The sequence below is a fragment of the Microtus pennsylvanicus genome, chromosome 7, assembly GCF_037038515.1.
Source record: "Microtus pennsylvanicus isolate mMicPen1 chromosome 7, mMicPen1.hap1, whole genome shotgun sequence".
NCBI lineage: Eukaryota > Metazoa > Chordata > Mammalia > Rodentia > Cricetidae > Microtus > Microtus pennsylvanicus.
The window spans coordinates 82,069,770-82,091,714 of NC_134585.1; the positions used below are offsets into that span (position 1 = coordinate 82,069,770).

At 43.9% G+C, this 21,945-nt stretch overlaps 1 protein-coding gene across 1 annotated transcript in view; it reads left to right on the plus strand.

The window, feature by feature from the left end:
* The window catches only part of Mttp (microsomal triglyceride transfer protein), a 37,427-nt gene that overhangs the window by 5,757 nt on the left and 9,725 nt on the right, over positions 1 to 21,945 (plus strand). The window contains exons 2-15 of the mRNA XM_075981253.1: positions 105 to 292; positions 1,467 to 1,610; positions 6,285 to 6,392; positions 8,124 to 8,240; positions 8,523 to 8,662; positions 9,342 to 9,492; positions 10,399 to 10,556; positions 11,722 to 11,890; positions 12,564 to 12,671; positions 15,536 to 15,748; positions 17,878 to 18,089; positions 19,907 to 20,004; positions 20,095 to 20,216; positions 21,464 to 21,691. Of these exons, the coding sequence (XP_075837368.1) occupies positions 105 to 292; positions 1,467 to 1,610; positions 6,285 to 6,392; positions 8,124 to 8,240; positions 8,523 to 8,662; positions 9,342 to 9,492; positions 10,399 to 10,556; positions 11,722 to 11,890; positions 12,564 to 12,671; positions 15,536 to 15,748; positions 17,878 to 18,089; positions 19,907 to 20,004; positions 20,095 to 20,216; positions 21,464 to 21,691 (2,156 nt within the window). The remainder of the gene's footprint in view (positions 1 to 104; positions 293 to 1,466; positions 1,611 to 6,284; positions 6,393 to 8,123; positions 8,241 to 8,522; positions 8,663 to 9,341; positions 9,493 to 10,398; positions 10,557 to 11,721; positions 11,891 to 12,563; positions 12,672 to 15,535; positions 15,749 to 17,877; positions 18,090 to 19,906; positions 20,005 to 20,094; positions 20,217 to 21,463; positions 21,692 to 21,945) is intronic.

Sequence of the window (21,945 nt, forward strand, 5' to 3'; positions counted from 1 at the left end):
AGCCTCAGTGAACTGAAAGAACGGAACGGTGGCAAGACAGTATGTTCTCGGGCCTGACAGGTGCCTGACGATTGAAACTTGACCCATGCCCCTCTTTAATGCAGGTCACACAACTGGTCTCTCGTTAAATAATGAACGGCTATACAAGCTCACGTACTCCACTGAAGTGTTTCTTGACGGGGGCAAAGGAAAACTGCAAGACAGCGTGGGCTACCGGATCTCATCGGATGTAGACGTTGTGCTACTGTGGAGGAATCCCGATGGTGACGATGACCAGCTGATCCAAGTCACGGTGGGCATTTTCTGTCAGAAGGAAGAAACAGCACCACACTAAGACTAGCTGTCAGAAACACATCATCCAGCAGCGCCTGGTTTGTGCTGTTGGTTATACTTGGCTTGCTGTCTTTCCCAGAAACAAGCAAAGCATCCACAGTTTTTGAAGTTGTTGCTGATCATTAGTGAGTTTTCTCCAAATCGTTGAAGCAGGCTGCTCCAGACTACTGAGTAACTGAAGTCTGACCTCCAGTCCTGTGTAGCATCTTAATATGAATAGGGACATTGTATTGGAACGCATTCAGAGTGTCCTGGGAGGAAGGGATTTGCTATGCATGTCATGCAAGAGGAGGCCTCATTTATTAATGAGTAGAAGGGTCGAGTTACTAATGAGGGACAGATCCTTTTATGGACTGAGCCAAGTACTCCACAGAGTGACCGTGTTTGGTCAATGACCTTGTTTGGTCGGCCATGATGGTTTAGGTTGGTAAGACTTTTTCTAATGTTGATACATTGTAATCCTATGGATTTCTTTTAAAGTTAGTTACTGTCAGATAGGTGCGCTGGACCAAATACTTAAAACAAACAGCTTTTTGTAGTAAGATTTATTGCAACCCATCTGACAATGGTTGCTATTTCTTTGGATGTTTTTAGTGGTTGTTGTATTTTCAAAATTGGACCAAGACATCACCGTCCATTCCTCTGAGTCATCATCACTAGGACAGCAATGCTTCCCTGCAGAAAACATTGCCCGCATCCTTGTTCTGTAACTCGGCATCTCCCCTTTCATTTCATAAACAAGGCGGCAGAATGGGCAGGAATGCTTTCAGACACATTACAGACAGGGGGGCGAGGAGGTAGACAGCAGCTGCTCAATACCAGCGAGAAAAGTGGCAACGGCAAGAAAGAGCCAAACTCAAGTCGCACATAACCCAAGACCACAGAGTTGAGCATTGTCACTATTGACTCATGAAAATAGCTAACATTAAATACTTTCTCCTTTTTAAAGTGAATGTCAAGGTGAAGCTTCATAGCTTGGTTAAGGCACTTGTCACGTGATGTGATGTGAGTGACAAATCCTAGGGATCAACATTTGAAAAAAATGGCGACCTCAAGTGGTCTCCTTCACCACTTTATTTTTAAGAGGCAGATGTGGGAATTTTTTTCTAATAACTTTTCCTTCTCGACCATAGATAACAGCTGTCAATGTTGAAAATGCGAACCAACAGAGAGGAGAGAAGAGCATCTTCAAAGGCAAAAACACAGCTAAGATCATAGGAAAGGACAACCTGGAGGCTCTGCAGAGACCCATGCTACTTCATCTAGTCCGGGGAAAGGTAAGGGCTTGACGGGGGAGAAGTTCTCCCTCCTCACTGTTGGCTTCCTTTCTGCGCAGATAGGACTCTAAGGGAATCATTGTTGCTACCTTTGTTTTCATGGAATCATTTCAAGAACTGAGGGGCAAAGGCTGCTGACTAAATATCTCTGAACTAAATCAAATCGTGTTCTGAGTTCTATTTTCTACCCTGCTTCTCTCCTCCCCACCCCTTCCTCATTAAAGTCTTTGTAACAGAATGAAGTATTGACTTATGGATGAGAAACACTTGCTTTTAAAGCGCACCTCTCATGAACTATTAAATTAGGAGGGATTCCAGAGCCAGCATAACAGAGACAATCATCACAGCACATTAGATACATTCAGGAAAGTAGTCAGATTAAAATGAAAGGTCAGAGCTTAGGTAAATAATGTGAATTCGTGAGGATGTCTATCTGTGTCACCTTAAAGATACAGCAGCTTTCAAAAATATTTAGCTCTTCTTTATAAATATACTTGCAAAAGCATTAAGTATAGCAAAATGATGAGTGAATATTGTAATATCCATCTAGAAGCCCAGTAAGGAAATTGTGTGAATGCTCAGAAGTTTTACATATGATTGAAATCTAACCTACCTTATGCTCTTAATATGCTGGAACCGAGAAGCAATTGTGAACAGCAAATCATCAGGCATTCCACATTCTGCTAGGAAAGTTGTGGTCACGCTGTGCACTCAAGTTCAGTCACGAGTCAGAAACACAATAAGGAGATGGGGGAGTTACAGTTGTTGGTTTGTGTGCCTCCAAAGTTCAGCTTTTGACCTCAAAATAATGCTGAGAAGTACTTTAACTCGAAGACGTCAGAAACCTGGATGGGCCCACCAGGATGCACATTTGGTTATGAAGTACTGAAAGGGGGACCAGAGGCTGGCGTGTGCTGTTGCACATGGAATCCAAACCCCAGCCTCTCAGAGTGCCTTTCTCTTTCCCCACCTGTCAGGGTCTTGACCTCCATTCAAGCTTGGTCCCCATGTCCTTCTTTCTCTGGTGACATTCACACCCCTCTAGGCCAGCTGGTCACAATCGTTTGACTTCCCAGCCTTCTTGGTGCTTTGGAACCCACTCCTGGCCCCCCATTTCTCCTTTAGCCATCCATAGTCATTGAAAGTTATACTTTTCAGGAGGGAAAATGCCCCATCCGCTTGTACTCCAGCCCCTCCACTCCCGGCTCCATGAATCTTTTCTCCTTTCCCAACGTATCTCCACTTTGTGCTGACTGGAGCAACCATAAAGCTTTTCCTAACGTCCTCCAGGCCCACCACCCCTTGAGATCTCTTCTATTCAAGTGTGTCAAGTGCATTCTATTCTGTCCCCTGTCCATGGCAGTCACGAGTTTCTCGGGAGCAGCAATCACGTCTTTCTGCTAGTGCTTCCTGCAACTTGACCAGTCTAGCGAAAATTCCTGAGTGTTTGTGGAGTAAGCTGACGGGAGCCTAAGTGGGCCAGTCCTGGTTTATGATTTGGTTAGTTCGTGCTAAGTAAGGGGAACGCAGTGCTTACGGGGCGCTGAGCTCTGCCTGAAGACACCATGGACGTTGTCCCCCTCTGCTAGTCACAGACCTAGGAGGAACTCGAGTTCTGAGAAGAAAACTTCCAAAGGGCACAAAAGTGGGCAGTCACGAAGTTGACATTTGAAGTACAGCCTCTGCCCTAACTTCCGTGTCCTGCTGTCCTCTCAGTGTCCTGGGCTGGCTTGGGGGATTCTCTATTTTATTTTTCCCCCACATGTATTCACTTACTTGATTTGCATATGGCTTAACTTTATTAACACAAAGCACAGTTCTTTTCTTCTCTGGACCTCCAGAGTGGCAAGCTTCTTGAGGCCATTAAATATTAATTGCATTTATGATCTTCCCCACAGCCTATCATTTTACAGCGCCCTTGCCAGGAGCTGAGTGCAAAGTCTTGTAGCACACACACACGAGGACTCAGGGGCCCCGCTGTCCAAAGGCTGGAGGGACCTGCCACATCACTATTCCAGGGACACCCATGTGCCAGCCCAGTGGGTGTCGTGGTTTGTGGTGATTCGCCGTAGCCACAGGTTAAAGGGCACCATTATCTATCTCGCAATTGTACAATAAAGTACTTGGAAGAGGCTCGACCCTGTAGACTAAGAAGTCAACAGGAATTTCCGGCCACATCGATGTTAGAAAGGTCATTGTCATCTCAGATTACAAGGAGAGGAACTGCAAAGGCGGGGAAGCTGCTGCTGGGCAGCTTTCGTGGAGGACATTTCTGCCCTAGGCCAACATTAAGTTCTACACAAAATCCTGGGGTCTCCAGAAAACCCTTTTGTTTTTAGAGTCCCTCTTTCTGCTCTTCCCATTTAGAACTCTCAGAGTTACATTTTGAAAGAGCCTAACAAAATACTGAGATACATATTCATTGCCTGTTTTCTTTCTCCCACGGTCACTGGTTGATCATGTGTAAGTGCTTCGGCGAGTTCTGATTTTGTCCCCAGGCAACAAACGAAGTTGGGAACATGGCAGTTACCTGTTAATTCATTAACACTGACAAGTAAAAGGTGTCTGTTTGGTTTTGGTTGTCCGTACTGCTAGAATTAAATTTGCCTCTTATCTTGCATTGTGTCCTGGTGTGGATCTGCCATCTACACCTGGCTTTGTAGCTCCTGCTCACACTGACCCTGCAAAGGTGGTACCTGTCAAGATCATCCATATCTTCCCTTGCCTCCGTCCCATACTTCTTAGTTAGATAACAAGATAAAACAGTGAGTCCCTGTTTGCTGGGATCCGGTCTACTTACTTTTGCTGTTTAGGAAAGGATGTAAAATTACAAGGGCATCTTCTTCCCTCTAAGGAAGCTGGCCCAGATTTGATCACATGACTCTAGGCGGTCCCAGCAGTCTGCCTTGCCTGCTCTCAGTTTGAGCTCCTTGGGTGGGTGGAACACTCAGCTTGCTGTTCTCTGGACGCTGGTGACTGTGGATGCAGATCGGAGGCCTGAGCACTTGGGTATTCAGAATTCATTTCAGAACTAAATGAAGTTATCAGCTTTATGGCCTGAACACCATAAAACACACTCAGTTCTTCTTGTGAAACAGTGAATTTAAGTTTACTGCTGTGACAGCCACATGGGTCAGATTTCAACGGTCCAGCTTATTAATATGGTCATGGTTAAGTAATTTGACATTTGATGATAAGGGTGTCATCTTTACTTTGGGTCAGATTGGTCTATTCTAAAAGTGAATGGTTTTAGCTTTTGAAATAGCAGCCATATAAAGGACAAAAAAAAAAAAAAACAAAACAAAACAGGCTTTCCACTTTACCAGCTGTGGGAAAACAATTACTCACAGGAAAAATCAAAACGTTTTGGTTGTCGCTGAGTTTATGCTGTTCAGATTCCGTACCGTTATTGCTAAAGAAATCCAGTTTACACTATAGAGCATCAGAAAGCCAGCTTGGATCTGAGAAATTGCCTGTGGTTTGTTTGAGAATATGATCCCCGGATTTTCAGACAGTGAGGTCACTGTCACAGTTCCCTTTTAACCGGTACAAACAACACTATTCCAACACTGAAGGACAACACAGTCGGCGGGCTAACACTGATCACAGATACAGTAGCCAGAAAACCCGCCCCTAGCAGGGTGTGTCTAGGAAGTAAAAACAGAGAGTTAAGGCACTTGGGAGGTCAAGTCAGGCACAATATTGTCTCCTAAGACACAGGGAATTTTTAAGTAGGCTGAATTACTCGGGTTGGTATTAATGAAATTCAGCACATTATTGAACTTTGTATTTCATTTGAGATTCTCTGCCACTGCCTCTGTAGACCATAGTGATTTTTTACAGGGAAGGCGCATCTGTCCTCTGCTTCTAAACTGCTGGAAGTGTTTGAAGTTGGTCCAAAGTGAAAACACCAGGCTGCCTTCTAAAACCTCTTTGCTTTTTTGTGCTGCTTCTTAAGGATAGGTTGACTCATTAAAATGATAGAAGATAAGGTGCCAGTGAATGTCAGTGATAAAACAGAGGCAAGTCACTTGCTTCCTACTCCTGCCCAACCAATCTTCTCATTTCCACCTTTCTCCACCTCCTGGTGGGAGCCTAAACAGTCGCCACAGGAAAGCTGTGCAGTCGACACAACCCTGCCAGTCCTCCAGTCTCTGCAGTCTTCTGTGCTGAGTGCTGTCCATGCTCTGGAGCCCTTTGGCCCCCTGGGCTCCACTCATGGGCAAACCTGGCCCTGTCGTAGCCTACAGACATCAGGCCGTTCTGGAATCCTAACTGCCATTTGTGGCCATTGTCATTCTTTTCTTAGAGCCTTAGCCGTTGTTTAGTTTGTGTTTCAAACAGAACTGTAAGAGAAAAGCGTGTGATATGAACGAGAGGAATGCTCCCAGTGTCTCTTTCTTGCACAAGCCCGGTTTTCACAGAAATCTCGACTCTCTGTAATGACTGCCATGTGCAGAACCTCCATTTTCAGTTCCTATGTCCCATTTCTTGATGACCCAGCATCTCAGAAATAAAACCTGCTTCTTTTCACAAGAGAGAAATCACAGTTTTGTGCTAACAATAAATATCTCACACAATCAGTAGGGTGAGAACCCGGCCCCTCCCCCCACATTTAACCAGATCTGATAAACAATGTATCATTGCTTCATTTTTATTTCTTTTTCGCTTTAGGTCAAAGAATTCTACTCATATGAAAATGAACCCGTGGGCATAGAAAATCTCAAGAGAGGCTTGGCCAGCTTATTCCAGATGCAATTAAGCTCTGGAACCACCAATGAGGTACTTAGCAAGAATTCTAAGAATTCTGGACCTTGGTGAAGGGTAAGGGGTGCTTGCCTGTAATCCCAACAACCTGGGAGCTAAGGCCAGATGTTAAGCAAAGGTCTGCCCAGACTATATAGTACCTTTAAGACAGCCCAGGTAACTTCAGGAAACCCACCAGATCTCCACCACCCTCATAAAAGCTGCATATGGCCACTCGTGTGCTAGTACCCAGTGCAACAGGCAGAGACAGGCGAATTCTGAGAGTTCGCGGGCCAGCCCTGTCTCAAGGGAATAAGGCAAAAAGAGATAGAGGGAAACACCTTTGGTCTTCTGTAGTCTATATGCATGCATATGAATGTGTACACACATACACACGAAATACACTCATGCAGTTACCACATACACACACATGCATAACACATGCCTCCCAAGCAATGATAAAATAAAATATAAAAGGGGCTGGGGATATGGATCAGCAGTAGAGAGCTCGAGTATGCATGAGGCACAGGTCAAACCCCAGTGCTGCAAAATAAATAAATAGGCCAATAAATAAATCAGTCAGCATCTTGCCAATAGGTGTATCCAAATTGTTTGAAAGAATTCCTGACTATTGAAATTCCACAGAAAATTTGAACCGCGGTACTCTTTTAGAAAAGTTGTCTTAGGTTGGGCAGTCAGATTTCATTTACATATAAAATTATTTATTGATTAAACACAAAGTTAAGGAATTGGAATCAATTATATTAAAGGGACTTTGGATAATTGTTGAATATGCAGAAAACTTTGGGGATCCAATGGTTGTTAGGTGTCTCTGTCCTGCTGCCTTGTGGGGAGCATATTAAAAATACATTCATGGATTTATCCCAAGGATGCTGAAATTATAGATAAGCAAAAAGCTGAATATTTTTTTCTGTTTTTTTTTTAAAAGACGGTTTCTCTGTGTAACAGCCCTGGCTGTCCTGGAACTGCCTCTGTAGTCCAGACTGGCTTTGAACTCACAGAGATCCACCTGCCTCTGCCTCCTGAGTGCTGGGATTAAAGTTGAGTGCCACCACCGTGTTTTAATTATCTCAGCTATTTTTGAATGCAATGTCAGTGGGCAGAATCACTACTTTACCCCAAGTCCCCTAATTCAGCGAGGAAATAGAAATGAGTTAGAGAGTTAAGTAGATCTCCAGCTCTCAGATTTGAGTCACGCTGTACACCAGTTTTCCTGCCCTTAGTTCATCCAGTCAGTCACTGGCGGGCCAAGGGAATGCGGCTAGCTTGCTCCAGCGGCAGCAGGTGTAGCTCCAGCAGGGGCCAAGGGGAAAGCTTGGAGGGTTAAACAGGGTATAGAGTGGGATGTTTTTTGTCTGCACTCAGATTTTTATTATGAATGGCAATGAATTTAGTTAATCCCATCTTGATACAGCCTAAAAACACCTCCCATTCCCCTGATAGTTACCCACATGACCAGAGGTTTCAGTTATGGTCAGGCAGTTTATCCAAATCCTAAGCTCAGAGAGAAGTAGGAATTGCTCATGATTCCCGGGTCAAGTTGAGGACATACTTTAAGACTCAACAAAAGAGAGAATCAGCATCCTGTAGGAGCTGTCAAGGACTTCAGCTCTTTGTTTTGACATCCTGCGGTAAGGTGGGGTTCTGCCATGGATGTCAGGAGCCCAGGAATCAAGCCTCTATCTGTGAGAAGGCAGATGCTCCACACAGCGTCCCAAGCATGACGCTCTTAAATTCCTGTTCCAGATGGATATCTCTGGGGACTGTAAAGTGACCTACCAGGCTCAGCAAGACAAAGTGGTCAAGATTAAAGCCCTGGATACATGCAAAATTGAGAGGTCTGGATTTACAACAGTTAATCAGGTACGGCTGCTCTTGCTTCCTTTGAGGCATTCACTAGTAACATTCTGTAGAGATTTAAGGTACTAGAGAAGAACAAAGCAATAAAACTTGAAGACATTTCTCCTTTTAGGTTATGTTTTCCCATGTGTCAAATGAATAGATATTTCAGTGTGTTGTGCGTGGGGGTGGTGGGCAGTGGTGTAAGGGGGACTCTTGGAAGTTGAAAGACAGCTGCCATTTGATTCCATTAAAGATTAAGAACAATTACTTTCTACTTATTCACTTATTTGTTTACTTATGCAGGTGTTGGGTGTCAGTTCAAAAGCCACCTCTGTCACCACCTATAAGATAGAGGACAGCTTTGTCACGGCTGTCTCTGCAGAAGAGACCAGGGCTTTTTCCTTAAACTTCCTACAGACCATTGCAGGAAAGATAGTATCGAAGTAAGACAATGCCAAAATTTTTATTTTCCTCCATATATGTTATTGTATTTGATTTGTAAATAGGTGTGTGTGAGTGAGTGTGTGTGTGTGTGTGTGTGTGTTTGCATGTGCATGCCCACCGGACTTCTTTATTTCAACTGTAAATTCCTTGAAAAAATTGAGTTCAACTTGTTCATCTTCATTGTTCACACAATCTAAAGTAACACATGTGAAATACTAGTTTTTCCGACAGAAAGATTAAATTCTAGAAGAGTAGATCAGAAAAGAATCACTATTGAGACCTTTTTTTTTTTTTTTTTTTTTTTGGAATAAGCTTTGCTGACTGGCTTGGTTAGTATATGCCACGTGATTGCCTTGAGCATGGTTTTCAGAAAGCAGGTCCAAACTCAAAAGGGCTGACATCCCATGTCTTGTCCAGCATCGAGGCAGAATTTCAGATATTTTGAAAGTCTAGACTTATACTCCCAAGTCTTTGAATACAACAATTATACCAGAAAAATTTTGTAATTTTGTGGGGTTTAAGGTGTCGCTGGAGATGGTGCCGCGCAAGTGTAAATGGAATAGATTAGTTGGTTTTGTGTTTTCTGAAAGAACCGCAGTTTTTGTACCCCCCCTCCACACACACACACACACACACATAAAATCTTACCCTATGCTGTTTCCATCTGGTGCTGCACAGGCAGAATTTGGAGCTGAAGACGACTGAAGCAGGTCCGAGGCTGGTACCTGGGAAGCAAGTTGCAGGTGTAATTAAAGCGCTTGACTCGAAGTACACAGCCATTCCCATAGTGGGGCAGGTCCTCCCTAAGACCTGCAAGGGCTGCCCTTCTGTAAGTATGAGCAAACCCGGGGCTAACGCTGTATGGGAATTGCTCCTCTCCTCCCTCCTTCCTTCCCGTCCTTCCTTTCTTCTCAATCTCCTTCTTTCCTTCCTTCCTTTCATCCCTCCCTCCTTTCTTTTGTCCTTCCTTTCTTTCTGCAGCAAAAATATCAGCTAATTCTATAAAGGAATCAATTGTTTTAATACAGACAGCATGGTGATTTACCACACAGTTAACAGTCATGGATAGAATCTAGCATTCTATGCAATGAAGTAAAAAAAAATACAGATGTGAGGAAGCTAAATTGTTTGCTTGTTTCAAAACTGAAAGATGCCACTGATTAGAATTATTACTATTTTCAGAACCATTGTCCGATAGCTGTAGTGTGTGAGAAAATGACCTTTTCCTCAATTCTGCTGCCCCTATAGCATAGATACAGTCTTTGAACAGTTCAGAGCCCAACAGCAGTATGGCACTAAATTTCACTGTGAGGTGAGTAGGGAGCTCAAAGTATTTGAAAATTTAATTTTTAGCAAGTTAGAAAAGGGGTAGAGCTCTGCAGCAGATCTCACTTTGCCCTTCCCAAATACCAGACGCCCTGCTGTCAGTTAAAAGTCTGCACACTTTCACTAATATGCTCAAAGTCTGGCCTCAGACGTAGTTATCACGACAGTCATTGAGGGACCAACACATCCAACCATCACTCGGCTGTTGTCCAAGGTCCCGCAAGTTCAGCACTAACTGAGAAAAACGGTACTATGGAAGTGTGGCCCCCAGGGGAAGCAGGCTGCTCTTTTTGCTTCTAGCTTCATACAACATACAAAATGATCCGGGTGACCACTGTGTCTCTGCGGAGAATACTTTGTAAATTGGGAGCTCAGAATGAAGGGGCTGCCCCGTGCCTGTGTTTTGCAGCTGGCGGAGCACTGGCAGTCTATCAGAAAACACCTGGAGCCTGAAAACTTGTCCAAAGCCGAGGCCGTCAGCAGCTTCCTGGCCTTCATTCAGCACCTCAGGACTGCAAAGAGAGAGGAGATCCTGCAGATTCTGAAGGCAGAGAAGAAGGAAGTGCTGTAAGCCCACATTGTTGCTCAGGGTTGTCTGTCAGGAAAATGGTTTTACACTCTTACTGTCTTTTTATTTTTTTAAAAAAAATTTAATTTCCTTTATGTGTTTGAACACTGCTACATGTATGTATGTACACCATGTGTGCCAGTTGTCCCTGGAGGTCAGAAGAGGGTATTGGGTCCTCTGGAACTGGGATCACGAGTTGTTGTGAGCTGCCATATGGGTGCGGGGAATTATACCTGGTTCTTCTGCAAGAGCAGCAGCACCCTAAATCCCTGAGCCGTGTCTCCAGTCCTGTTGTTTTTGTTATGTCAGAAGGACCCCTTTCGATATTCTGTCCTCCCTGCAAACGTGGGCTTCTGCTGGTCTGAACTCTCTAGATGCTGTGCCACGGGTCAGCAACATAATGCTTGAACCTGGGTTGATCCTCCTGCCTCAGCCTCCTTAGTGCTAGAATTACAGGACTGAGCCACTGTGAGCACGAGCTCAGTATGTAGTATTTATATTCATTATTCATATTCACATTCATTCATATGTTTATTAGCATGAAAAATCAGTTACAAATTTTATCATGCCCAGGCTCAAGTAACCAAAGATATTTTTTGTGGCTAGTTTTTAACTAGACTCTTTCTGTGGAAGACAATAACACATTTGTTGTGGATAAAATAGAGCTATACCATGGTGTCTTTATTTCTAAAGGGAAAATATTTCTCTCTTACGTATGAATTTAAAATAGTTATCCACTTTCTATCAGTAATGGTGCTTTGGTTAAACTAGGTGTTTGAGAAATGTGTATATTTACAAATTTACACATTTACTAATTTACTAATTAGAGAAAAGTATTCAATCTGGCACTTCAGATTGTATGTGTTACTCACATAGAGAACATTTTGAGCCTAACTTATGATTTTATGCACATAATTTTAACCTACCAATCTTCAGTTGTATTTTGCTTGGGCAAGCATAGTGTAGCAGTTTGTATGTTCTGAGAAAAGAGAAAGAGAATCAGAGAAGTTTAAGTAGAATTAAGAGGTCTTTTGAAGAATGTATTATTCATACTTTTTGTTCAAAGGAAAAATGTACTTCTCTAGGAAGTTCAAGTTAATGAGTGACAGATTTGTAGCAATCCCGTTGTAAGCGCTGGTACCTGAAGAGATGCCTGCTTTACAGGCCTCAGCTGGTGGATGCTGTCACCTCTGCTCAGACTCCTGACGCCTTGGAAGCCATCCTGGACTTCCTGGATTTCAAAAGCGACAGCAGCATTGTTCTCCAGGAGAGGTTCCTCTACGCCTGTGGGTTTGCCTCCCACCCCGACGAAGAACTCCTTCGAGCCCTCCTTGTAAGTCAGGAATACTGGAAAGACGGTGACCCTGGACCGCTAAAATAAAAATGATGAACACAAGCCCCTGGGGCGTAGGGAGGCCTTAAAGTGGATCCAGTCAGAGACGAGGCCAGAGAGAAGGCCTCCTAGGACTCACATTCTGAGTTTGCTGGCCTCTTTTCTGTGCATCAGTCAGCAGCAGCACAGCAAACCTTCGCACTTAGGGTCTTCGCAGGCCTAGTGACCATCACATCCTATGCTTTATGACAGTCTGAAGATTATGGCCACCTATCTTACATGGGGCAAAGGAGAGAACACTGGAGCGGAGAGTCTACGTGGTGCTTCCATAAACAGTTAAATTACTTTCACTTCAAAACTCTTCATCTGTTTCTACATACACATTGATGTCCCTGGTTCATATAAAGACTTGACTAACCTGAATAATCAAACCGCTGAACCCTGAGGGGTTCACAGACTAGAAATAAGATCACCTTATACGATCGGAAATTCTAATAATCAATCCTTCATGCAAAACTAGACAGCATGTTTCTAAGTGTCTCAAAAAAAATCTGGTTTTGTTGTCTAGAAACACAGAATCATTTCCCTAAATGCAAGTACTTTATTAACCAAAAGTGTCCCTTTGGAATGCTGAAGTGTTCTGATGGCATGTTCGATCTCTGCTTGTCCACAGAGTAAGTTCAAAGGCTCATTTGCAAGCAACGACATCCGAGAAACAGTTATGATCATCATCGGAGCCCTTGTCAGGAAGCTGTGCCAGAATGAAGGCTGCAAGCTCAAAGTAAGTGCCACTTGTCTTGTTCCTGAGAAGCCTTCAGCTTTTCACTGTAGTGTGCTAGCTATGAATTCAGCACCTATGGCTTTTACCATGTGGTACATTCCTTCTACACCTAATTTGTAGAGCCTTATCAGAACCGGAGGTACCATTTTGACTCGTGTCTCTTCTGCATCTGTTGAGATGGCCATATTGTTTTGGCCTTCACTCTGCTGATATGGTTGGTATTGCATATCTCAGAGGATATCCAATGTATTATTAAGCGTATGGCTCAGATACATATGCTTGCCCCAAGTGGAGCTTGGGTTTCAATAGCATGCATTTAAAAGAAAGTCAGGTGTTTCCTTGTTGACTTTGTCTGGGTGACCTGTAAAGTCCTGTGTGTTTCTTGGGTTGCAGTGTGTCCCCTTTCATATCTCAGATGCTCTGTTGTTGCATGTGTGTATGTCTATAGTTCTCACTGTTCTCTTGATGACTCAACCCTTTATCACAATCGAATGATATTCTTTATCTCTTTTGAGTGATGTGTATAATATAGTTCTTGTCCTTAGAAGTTGTAGGACACTACAGCTTCTTCCTTGATTGAAACTTTTTCTATGATTAGTACAGTCTTTGTATATGAGTTTTGTTGATATGAATTTACTTGCTACTGATCACCTAGAACTTTGTATTTTAGTCATATTTGCTAAAGTATCTTTGCTTGCCTGAGTAGGCTATCAAATCTCTCATCTGTCGCATTAAAAAAGAGAAAAGAATTCACTTCATGAATATAACTAAATATGGAAAACCAAGTGGATTAAAATATAGTAATATCTGACCAGGCAGTGGTGGTGCACACCTTTAATCCCAGCACTTGGACGTCAGAGGCAGGCAGATCTCTGTGAGTTCAAGGCCAGCCTGGTCTACAAGAGCTAGTTCCAAGACAGGCACCAATAACTAGAGAGAAACCCTGTCTCAAAAAATTAAAAAAAAAAGTAATATCTGTAGATGGAACCTGTGTGTTTGTTTTGCAGACCCAAATAATCATACAGAAATTATGTTAATTACAACACTGTTTGACCAATGGCTTACACATATTCTTAGCTAGCTATTATATCTTAAATTAACCCATCTCTATTAATCTATGTATCACCATGAGGCTATGGCCTACCAGTAAGTTTACTGTGTTTTTCTCCTTTGGCAGCTAAATGGCGTCTCTTATTTAACCTTTTTTCTCCCAGCATTCAGTTTAGTTTTCCTGCCTAGCTCTATTCTGCCCTGCCATAGGCCAAAGCAGCTTCTTTATTAACCAATGGTAATAAAACATATTCACAGCATACAGAGGGGAATCCCACATCGAATATCCATTAAAAGCCTGTTTCCTATTTCACAAGGTTAAAATGCTGAATATATACAGCCCCTTCCTTCCTATTCTTATTATGAGCTAGCATCAGTTCCTATTTTCTTCTGCTAAAGAAAGACAGCACTGCTTTTTTCTTCTAAATTCTTGCTATTAAAAACCATATGGAGGATCATTCTTGATACCAAATGGTTCCACAGGAAGCAGCTGAAGATAGAATGCAGAATAGGCATTCAAGATAGGACAGCTAACAACAAGGATGCTGAACATGACTATCAGATTTGACAGAAATCAAAGTTGGTATTGCATCTAAGATATTAGAAAAATGAAAGATCTCTATATTTCCAACTTCAATAGTTATTAAATAGCTGATTTTTAAAATCAATTTCTGTGTTGAATATTGTGGCTAAAGACAAAATTGTTGTAAGGAGAGGAGGAGGAGGGCCATTTGTTTGTCCCGGCCACCTGGCTAGCTTACACCCAAAATAACAACATGGAAATTGTATTAATTAAAATACTGCTTGGCCCATTAGCTCTAGTTTCTTATTGGCTAATTCTTACATCTTAATTTAACCCATTTCTATTAATCTGTGTATCAGCACGTGGCTGTGGCTTACCAGAGATTCATTCTAACCTACATCTGTCTGAGGCCGAGGATCTATGGTTTCTCTCACTCTGCTTTCCTTCCTCCCAGCATTCAGTTCTGTCTTCTCCGCCTACTTCCTAAGTTCTGCCATATCAGGCCCCAAGCAGTTTTTCTTATTCATTAACCAATGAAAGCAACACATGAACAGAAGAATCTCCTACACCACAAAATCCATACATAAAAGCACCCAGTCAGCATTATTTACTGAGCATTGACTTTATACTAGGTATGATAGCAATCCTTTAATATAAAGATGCACAGAATATCATACCAACCCCAAAGCATTTCTTGTCAGTTTAGCACCTACAAAAATATCAACCACAGTGAGCCCCCTGCCTATGGGGATTCTCCATTTGAGACTTAGCCAGCCGTAGGTTGAAAACAGGGAGGGGAAATGCATATGCAGTGGCCATGTGCCCAACACAGCATAGCCACTCACCCAACAGCCACGTTATACAGAACACAACAAACATTCTAGAGATTGCTCAGGTAAGCAGGAGGGTGCACATAGAGGCCATGCAAATATTGCTTGATTTTTGTCTAAGGATCCCAAACACTCACGAATACTGTAGTATTAAACCATGTGCAAAGGGATTTGGGAATATGGAACCACAGTTGTCTTTGAGGTGTGGAGGAAATTTCCTCCAAGTAGAATAACTTAGCTTCACCTGGAAGTGTGCTGACGTTGTGCGTCTGGAGTGTGTTAAACACTAAATGCCCATTACTAATTGTGCTCTGCTTCTCTAGAACACATAAGCATGCCTTTGAGAAGACTTGGTACCTTTAGCAAACTATACTTGGCAGCCAAGGCAAGGTTCCTAAAAGCTGATGTTTTCTTGTCTGCGCGTGTCGCTGGGCATTTGTCTGAGGTGTGTGCTGTTGTAGGCAGTGGTGGAAGCTAAGAAGCTAATCCTGGGAGGACTTGAAAAGCCAGAGAAAAAGGAGGACACCATGATGTACCTGCTGGCTCTGAAGAACGCCTTGCTTCCCGAAGGCATCCCGCTCCTTTTGAAGTATGCGGAGGCTGGAGAAGGTCCTGTCAGCCACCTGGCTACCACTGTGCTCCAGAGATATGATGTTTCCTTCATCACAGACGAGGTAAACGCCTGAGCAGAAGGAGGGAGAAAAAACACTTCTGGTAAACCAAATGCCATCTCCTCACAAGTCTCTCTGCTTTGGGTTTTGGTTTTTCTCCTTAGAAATAATTCTTAAGTTGTATTTAAGGCTGTTTGAAATCAGCCTCACATTTTGAATGGATAATTCCTGTATCCTGAAACACATCTTCTTATTTTAAGAAACAAATTCTAGGAGTTGGCCAGGTAGCTAAATCCTCCTTAGAAATATCTTTGCTTTTGTACATTTCAGAACATTGGTAACGTTTTTAGCTGGCTGGATTGTGTGGTCTCACCTGTTTGCGTATGGTGTTCTAGAAGCTGCCAGCATTGTGATTTTGTTAGAGCCGGGAAAGCTTCAGTACAGAGAGTGTTTTCCACTGAGGATGCTCTCTGAAGCTGAGTGTCCTCTTGCCACTTTTGTATGAAAGACAGTTGGCTGTGAAGCATGAGGTGTGGGCTTTTAAGAAAGGCCAACCTTGCTGTCATTCTGGGTGGTTCTCTCCCAGGTGTTTGTTCTCGGGTGAATTATTGAACTCTTACAAGTCTGAGAGCAAGGGCAAAATTGAGGAGATAGAAAAAAGCAAGAGGCAAGGAGAACCAAAGAAAATGGCCTGGTACGTGTAGAATAAAGATTCAAGGGAGGTGTTGCAATCCCTTATAGAAAGCAATTCTTGAAGGAACTAAAGTAGCCCCGTGAAACCTGTATTTATTTCTCCTGGGGGCAATGCTTCTGTGACCTAATTCTGGTCCACTAGACCCCACCTGTCTAGGGTCCTGCCACCGTACCACCACCATACTGATGGCGACACGTAAACTTTGGGGAGACACATTCAACCAATAGCGATTGGTGCAGAATGCCAAATTAGGGGATTGCACATGAGTTGGGCCAGGGGATGTTTAGAAACTGTTTCTACTTTTAGTGTGCACATAAAACTGCTTTTGGAAACAGGCGTATTAAATTTTCTATTGAAAAAGAGAGGAACAGTGTAGTAATATGGGGCAGCGGGGCTGGGTCCCCAAAACCCCAGCCGCCTGGCTCGGCTAGCCTATGCCCCGAAATAATTACACAGATACTGTATTCTTTTAAACACTGCTTTGGCCCATTTCTATGTAGCCTCTTCTAGGCTAATTCTCACATATTAATTTAGTCCGTTTCTAATCATCTGTGTAGCGCCCCTAGGTGCGCTTACCGGGAAGATTCTAGCCTAAGTCCATCCTGGGTCGGAGCTTCATAGCGTGCGTCTTCCCTGGAGCAGGTAGCATGGTGTCTCTCTGAAGGCGTCTGCTCTGGAGAGGAGAGCTGTCGAGTCTGACCTCACTTCCTCTTCCTCCCGGCATTCTGTTCTGTTTACTCCACCCACCTAAGGGTGGGCCTATCCAATGGGCCTAGCAGTTTCTTTATTGCTTAGCCAATGAAATCAACAGATTGATATATGACACTCCCACATCAGAACAGAATCTGAGGTACTGTACTGTAAGAAAATACCAGTTCCTATTGCCTTCGCCCCCAAATTCCCATCGCCACAGCAGGAACCTTGGGGTCTATAGTAGGTAATGCCAAGCACTGTCGCAATAACACAGGAACTGAAAACCCTCACAGCTGACCCACAGTTTGCTCCTCATGCTGTGTCTAACATGGGTAGGAGGATATGAGCCCATGTGTTCACAGCAGTCATAAAAGAGATGCAGAAGACGGCAGGTCTTAGCTGCAGGTCTTAGCTGCCTCCGCCTGAGAGCCATTCACATCAGTTCTGTTCATGGTCCATGCTAGCCTAGTCGCATGGAATCAGCCTAATTGCAAAGGAATCTAGCAAACGTAATAGCACACACACACATATATATATCTAAATAAACACTTGCTATTTTCACGGCAATATCAATTTTTAAATTATTGTATTAATTTATTGAGAGAGAGTTCACCATGGCACACATGGAGAGTTCAGAGAGCTACCTTTTGAAGTCAGTTCTCCCCTCTGTCATGTGGGTCCAGAGGTTTGAACTCATGTTGTCAGGCTGGGCCACAGCCACCTTTACATGATAGCCCACCTCACTGTCCCTCCAATATCAACCTTAAACTCCATGGGTGTACTGAGATTAAGCATCTTCTAATAGGTGAAGAAGACCTTGAACAGGATATACCACCAGAATCGTAAGGTCCACGAAAAGACCGTGCGCACGGCTGCAGCCGCTGTCATCTTGAAGAACAACCCATCCTATATGGACGTGAAGAACATTCTGCTGTCTATTGGGGAACTTCCCAAAGAAATGAATAAGTACATGCTCACCTTTGTGCGAGACATCCTGAATTTTGAAATGCCTTCAAGGTATGATGTATTCCGTATGCCTCTTGCTACTCAAGTCGATTTGTATATTGATACGGTGCACACATAGTTAATAATCATGACCTGGTCATTGCACAGGGGAGTGTTACATACATCCAATGAATGCCAAATGTCCCCCAAAGAAACTCTTAAGTGAGTCAGATAAAACAGTGTGCCTTTCATTGGTGGAGATTTGGAACCTGGGGTGGATTGGTAAATTATGTTCGGAATGTCTTAACGTCTGATTACACTTTCAACAGGACTATTTTTGTAAGTAGCACAATGAGACAGAGCATGTCCTCAGCTAACGCTCTTTCATCTTAACTTTTCAGATGTGGGGAAGTTTGAAAACTTCTATCAATGGCCCAGGGTGGCTGTTCCTTAGAGCAGAGGAAATTGGTGGGAGTGAAAGGACAAAGAAAGCAGAATAAGAGGAAGGAGATTAGAAGCAGAAGGGAGGAGGACAAGGAGTAGAGTAAGAATAGACAGAGGAGCAGGGCAGTCAGAGGGAGGGGGGTGGGCAGAGGGGAGGGGAGCAGGAAGGAGGCAGGACCTTTCTGGCCTGTGTGGCTCAGATTCTTGTGTTTCTTTGTTGTTCTGTGACACTCCTTGGAGGAGGCCCTGTTGTATTTGATGCCTCTGCTCTGTAAACCTGGTAATCTGGAGACAGGAACGAGGAGGTAGTGGGCAGAGAACAGCCTAGGAAATGGAAAGAAGCCATTGTAAATGTTTATATCAGTCTCAGAAAACACACACACACACACACACACACACACACACACACACAAACACAAACCGTAAAGCTGAAAGGGATGTTGAGGTTCGCCTTGCTTGATATGAACCTCTTTCCAGTGTAGTGGTGTGTTTCTTTCTTTTTTTTTCTTTTCCTGGCAAGTGGTACCAGACTCCACTTGACTCTCCTCCTTGTCAGGAAGCTCACTCCACTTAGCAACACTGTGCCACTGTTGGGACTTCATTATTGTGTCCTCCTGCACACTGATGCCTTCACTGGCTCTGGTTTTGTCTCTGGAGCACAGCAGAATGTGTGCAGTGTTCATCCACATGGAAACCCTCTGAATATTTGATGGCATGACCTTTTCAGTTCTAAGCTACGACTCTAGTGAGTGGCTGATACCGGCGCATAGGGAGATATGTGTTCCACTCCTTCTTGCATCGTGTTTCTGCCTCAGACCTATTTTTTTTGGGGGGGGCGGGTTGACATGTTGTAATTTTACTATTACTGATAAATTAGTATGACCAGTGAGAAACGAAAAGATCTCAGTGCTGATTACATAAACATGAGCAAGCCTGAAGTAAGAGTGAACGCTTTGGAGAAGAGAGTCGTCCTGCGGGCTTTATTGAGCTTTTCCTGTGGTAGACAATACAAAGCTAGCAGTCCTGGAAATGTACTGTTCTGCATCATCTGCTATGGTGATTTTAGAAGGTATAGAAAAAGTCAAGAAAATGTGTTCAGCCTCCTGTGTAGCGCAGCTTCCTTAAATTCATACACTATTTTAACAACACAGCTATGGTGATTCAATGTGTTTTCTGCCCAAAGCATCTATCAGTCAGCCAAAGACATCTCTTAACTGGGAATCCTTACCCTTTGCCCTTTTGACACCAAACCGTTTCGGCTATGTGAGGAATGAAGGGGACAGCCCTCATCTTGCCTCCGATGCCCAGCTGGCACTTCTTTTAGTCTGGTGGCATGAGGAAAATGTGGCCTTCTTTTTATAACACTGAGGATTTGGTCGCATTCCCAATTTGATTTGGGAACCAGACATTGCCATGAATGAGAAGTCTTCTCTTCTGTGTTGCAGCAAAATGATCCGTCGAGTCCTCAAGGAGATGGTTGCTCACAATTATGACCGTTTCTCCAAGAGTGGGTCCTCCTCCACCTATACTGGCTACATAGAACGTAGGTGACACCCGGAGAGCTCCCCCTCCCCCGCTCACCCCTCTCATTAGCGCTGCAGAGCCGTCACTGAGCCCTGTGTTTTGTCACTAGGTAGTCCCCACGCAGCATCCACTTACAGTCTTGACATCCTGTACTCTGGTTCTGGTATTCTCAGGAGGAGTAACCTGAACGTCTTCCAGTACATCGGGAAAGCAGACCTTCATGGCAGTCAGGTACCCCATGGCCCATGAGTTGTCAGTGGTAGAAACTGCTCTGAGGACAGTGACACTCTGAGAGCAGCGTTACAGAATATGTCTGTAAGCTGATGGTGGCTTCTGTCGTAAAGTTCCAAATCCCAAGTTGAAACCAACGTAGTTGGTTCGCTTCACTTCCCAGACATCTGCCTATAACTCCAAACACGCCTGCATCGGCAGAATTGAGTTGAGCCAGGATTTGCTAGTCAAGCATCACTCACAGATATGTCCCGTGGGTAGTTCTGAGTATTTAATGTACGCGTGTTTGCCGTTTTGTTCATCTCTGTAGAGACTGACTTCCCCTTACAGGAAACTTCATAACAGTGTACAGCTCTTAAAGAGTTCATTTCTATGTCTCCAGTGCTACCAGGAGAGGAAAGAATTAAGTGTGGGCAGTTGAAAACTGGTAGAATTTTAGTTCAAAATTAAATGATGATTTATCATTATTATGAATTATGCCATCATTTTGATTTAAGGAATATTCAAGCTTCAAAAATGATCCATAGCTATGAAAACCTGAATGCCCATCAATATGAAAATGTCCACACCCTTCAATAGCACCCTGGTCAGAATCCCACACCCTCCCTGCTGAGGCATTGCCATCTGCTCTCTGATATGCCCTGGGAATGCCAAACACACAGTGGGTAGTGCCTGACTATGCAGGATGAAAAATACGCAGGATTCCTTACCTACTGGCCATCAGGGTGCGAACCTCCTCATGGTGTGACCTCATCTCATGGGGAGGGATGAAACTGTGATGTGGAGGGGTGTGGATGTGGCTTCTCAGAGCAGCGGACTGGGCAGCACTGCCCTTGCCTCTCCATCTCCTTGCAGAGGCTCACAAAAATAGCAGGCCCACTCTATGAGACAGAGTCAGGAGATGAGCGTCTCGGATGGTGCCCTCCACCAGAACACTTGTGGCCTTTGCAGTCACAGAGGAGGCATCTGAGCCCGGCCTCTGCCTCACACTAGTGAATATTCACCTGTCTTCACCCCATCTAAATGAATCAAATCTCCCACACAGCCAAAGGTAGTTGTGAAGATTACATGGCGAAGACTAATTATGATTATGTTCAGACACAGAGGTTTAGTTTTAATTCTTGCCTAGTTACAGAAGGTATTTAGGTTTTGGTCCTGAAAACGTCCTCCTCGTAGCTCGGAGGCATGTCCATCATTACGGAGCAGGTGCGGAGCAGTGGTCCAACCTTGTACCCTTTCCTCCCCAGGTGGTCATTGAAGCACAAGGGCTGGAAAGCTTAATTGCAGCCACTCCCGATGAAGGAGAGGAAAACCTTGACTCCTATGCCGGCATGTCAGCCATCCTGTTTGATGTTCAGCTCAGACCTGTCACTTTTTTCAGTGGATACAGTGATTTGATGTCCAAAATGCTGTCGGCATCTGGCGACCCTGTCAGTGTGGTGAAAGGGCTTATTCTGCTGATAGATCATTCTCAGGTAACTGTCTACCTTTCTCAGCCTGCAAGTGTTTAGTGTGTGCGCGCGCATGTACGTGTTTGTGCACAGTAAGCACGCCTTTCCATAGTCAGATCATGTGGAAGCCAGAGGTCAGCCTCAGATGTCTTTCCTAATTGCTTCCCAGCTTATTTTTTGAGGCAGTCTCTCACTGACTTGGAGCATGCTCAAGTACGCTGTAATGGCTGGACAGCAAGCCCCAGGGTTGCCTGTGTCTCTACTGCCCCAGCACTGGG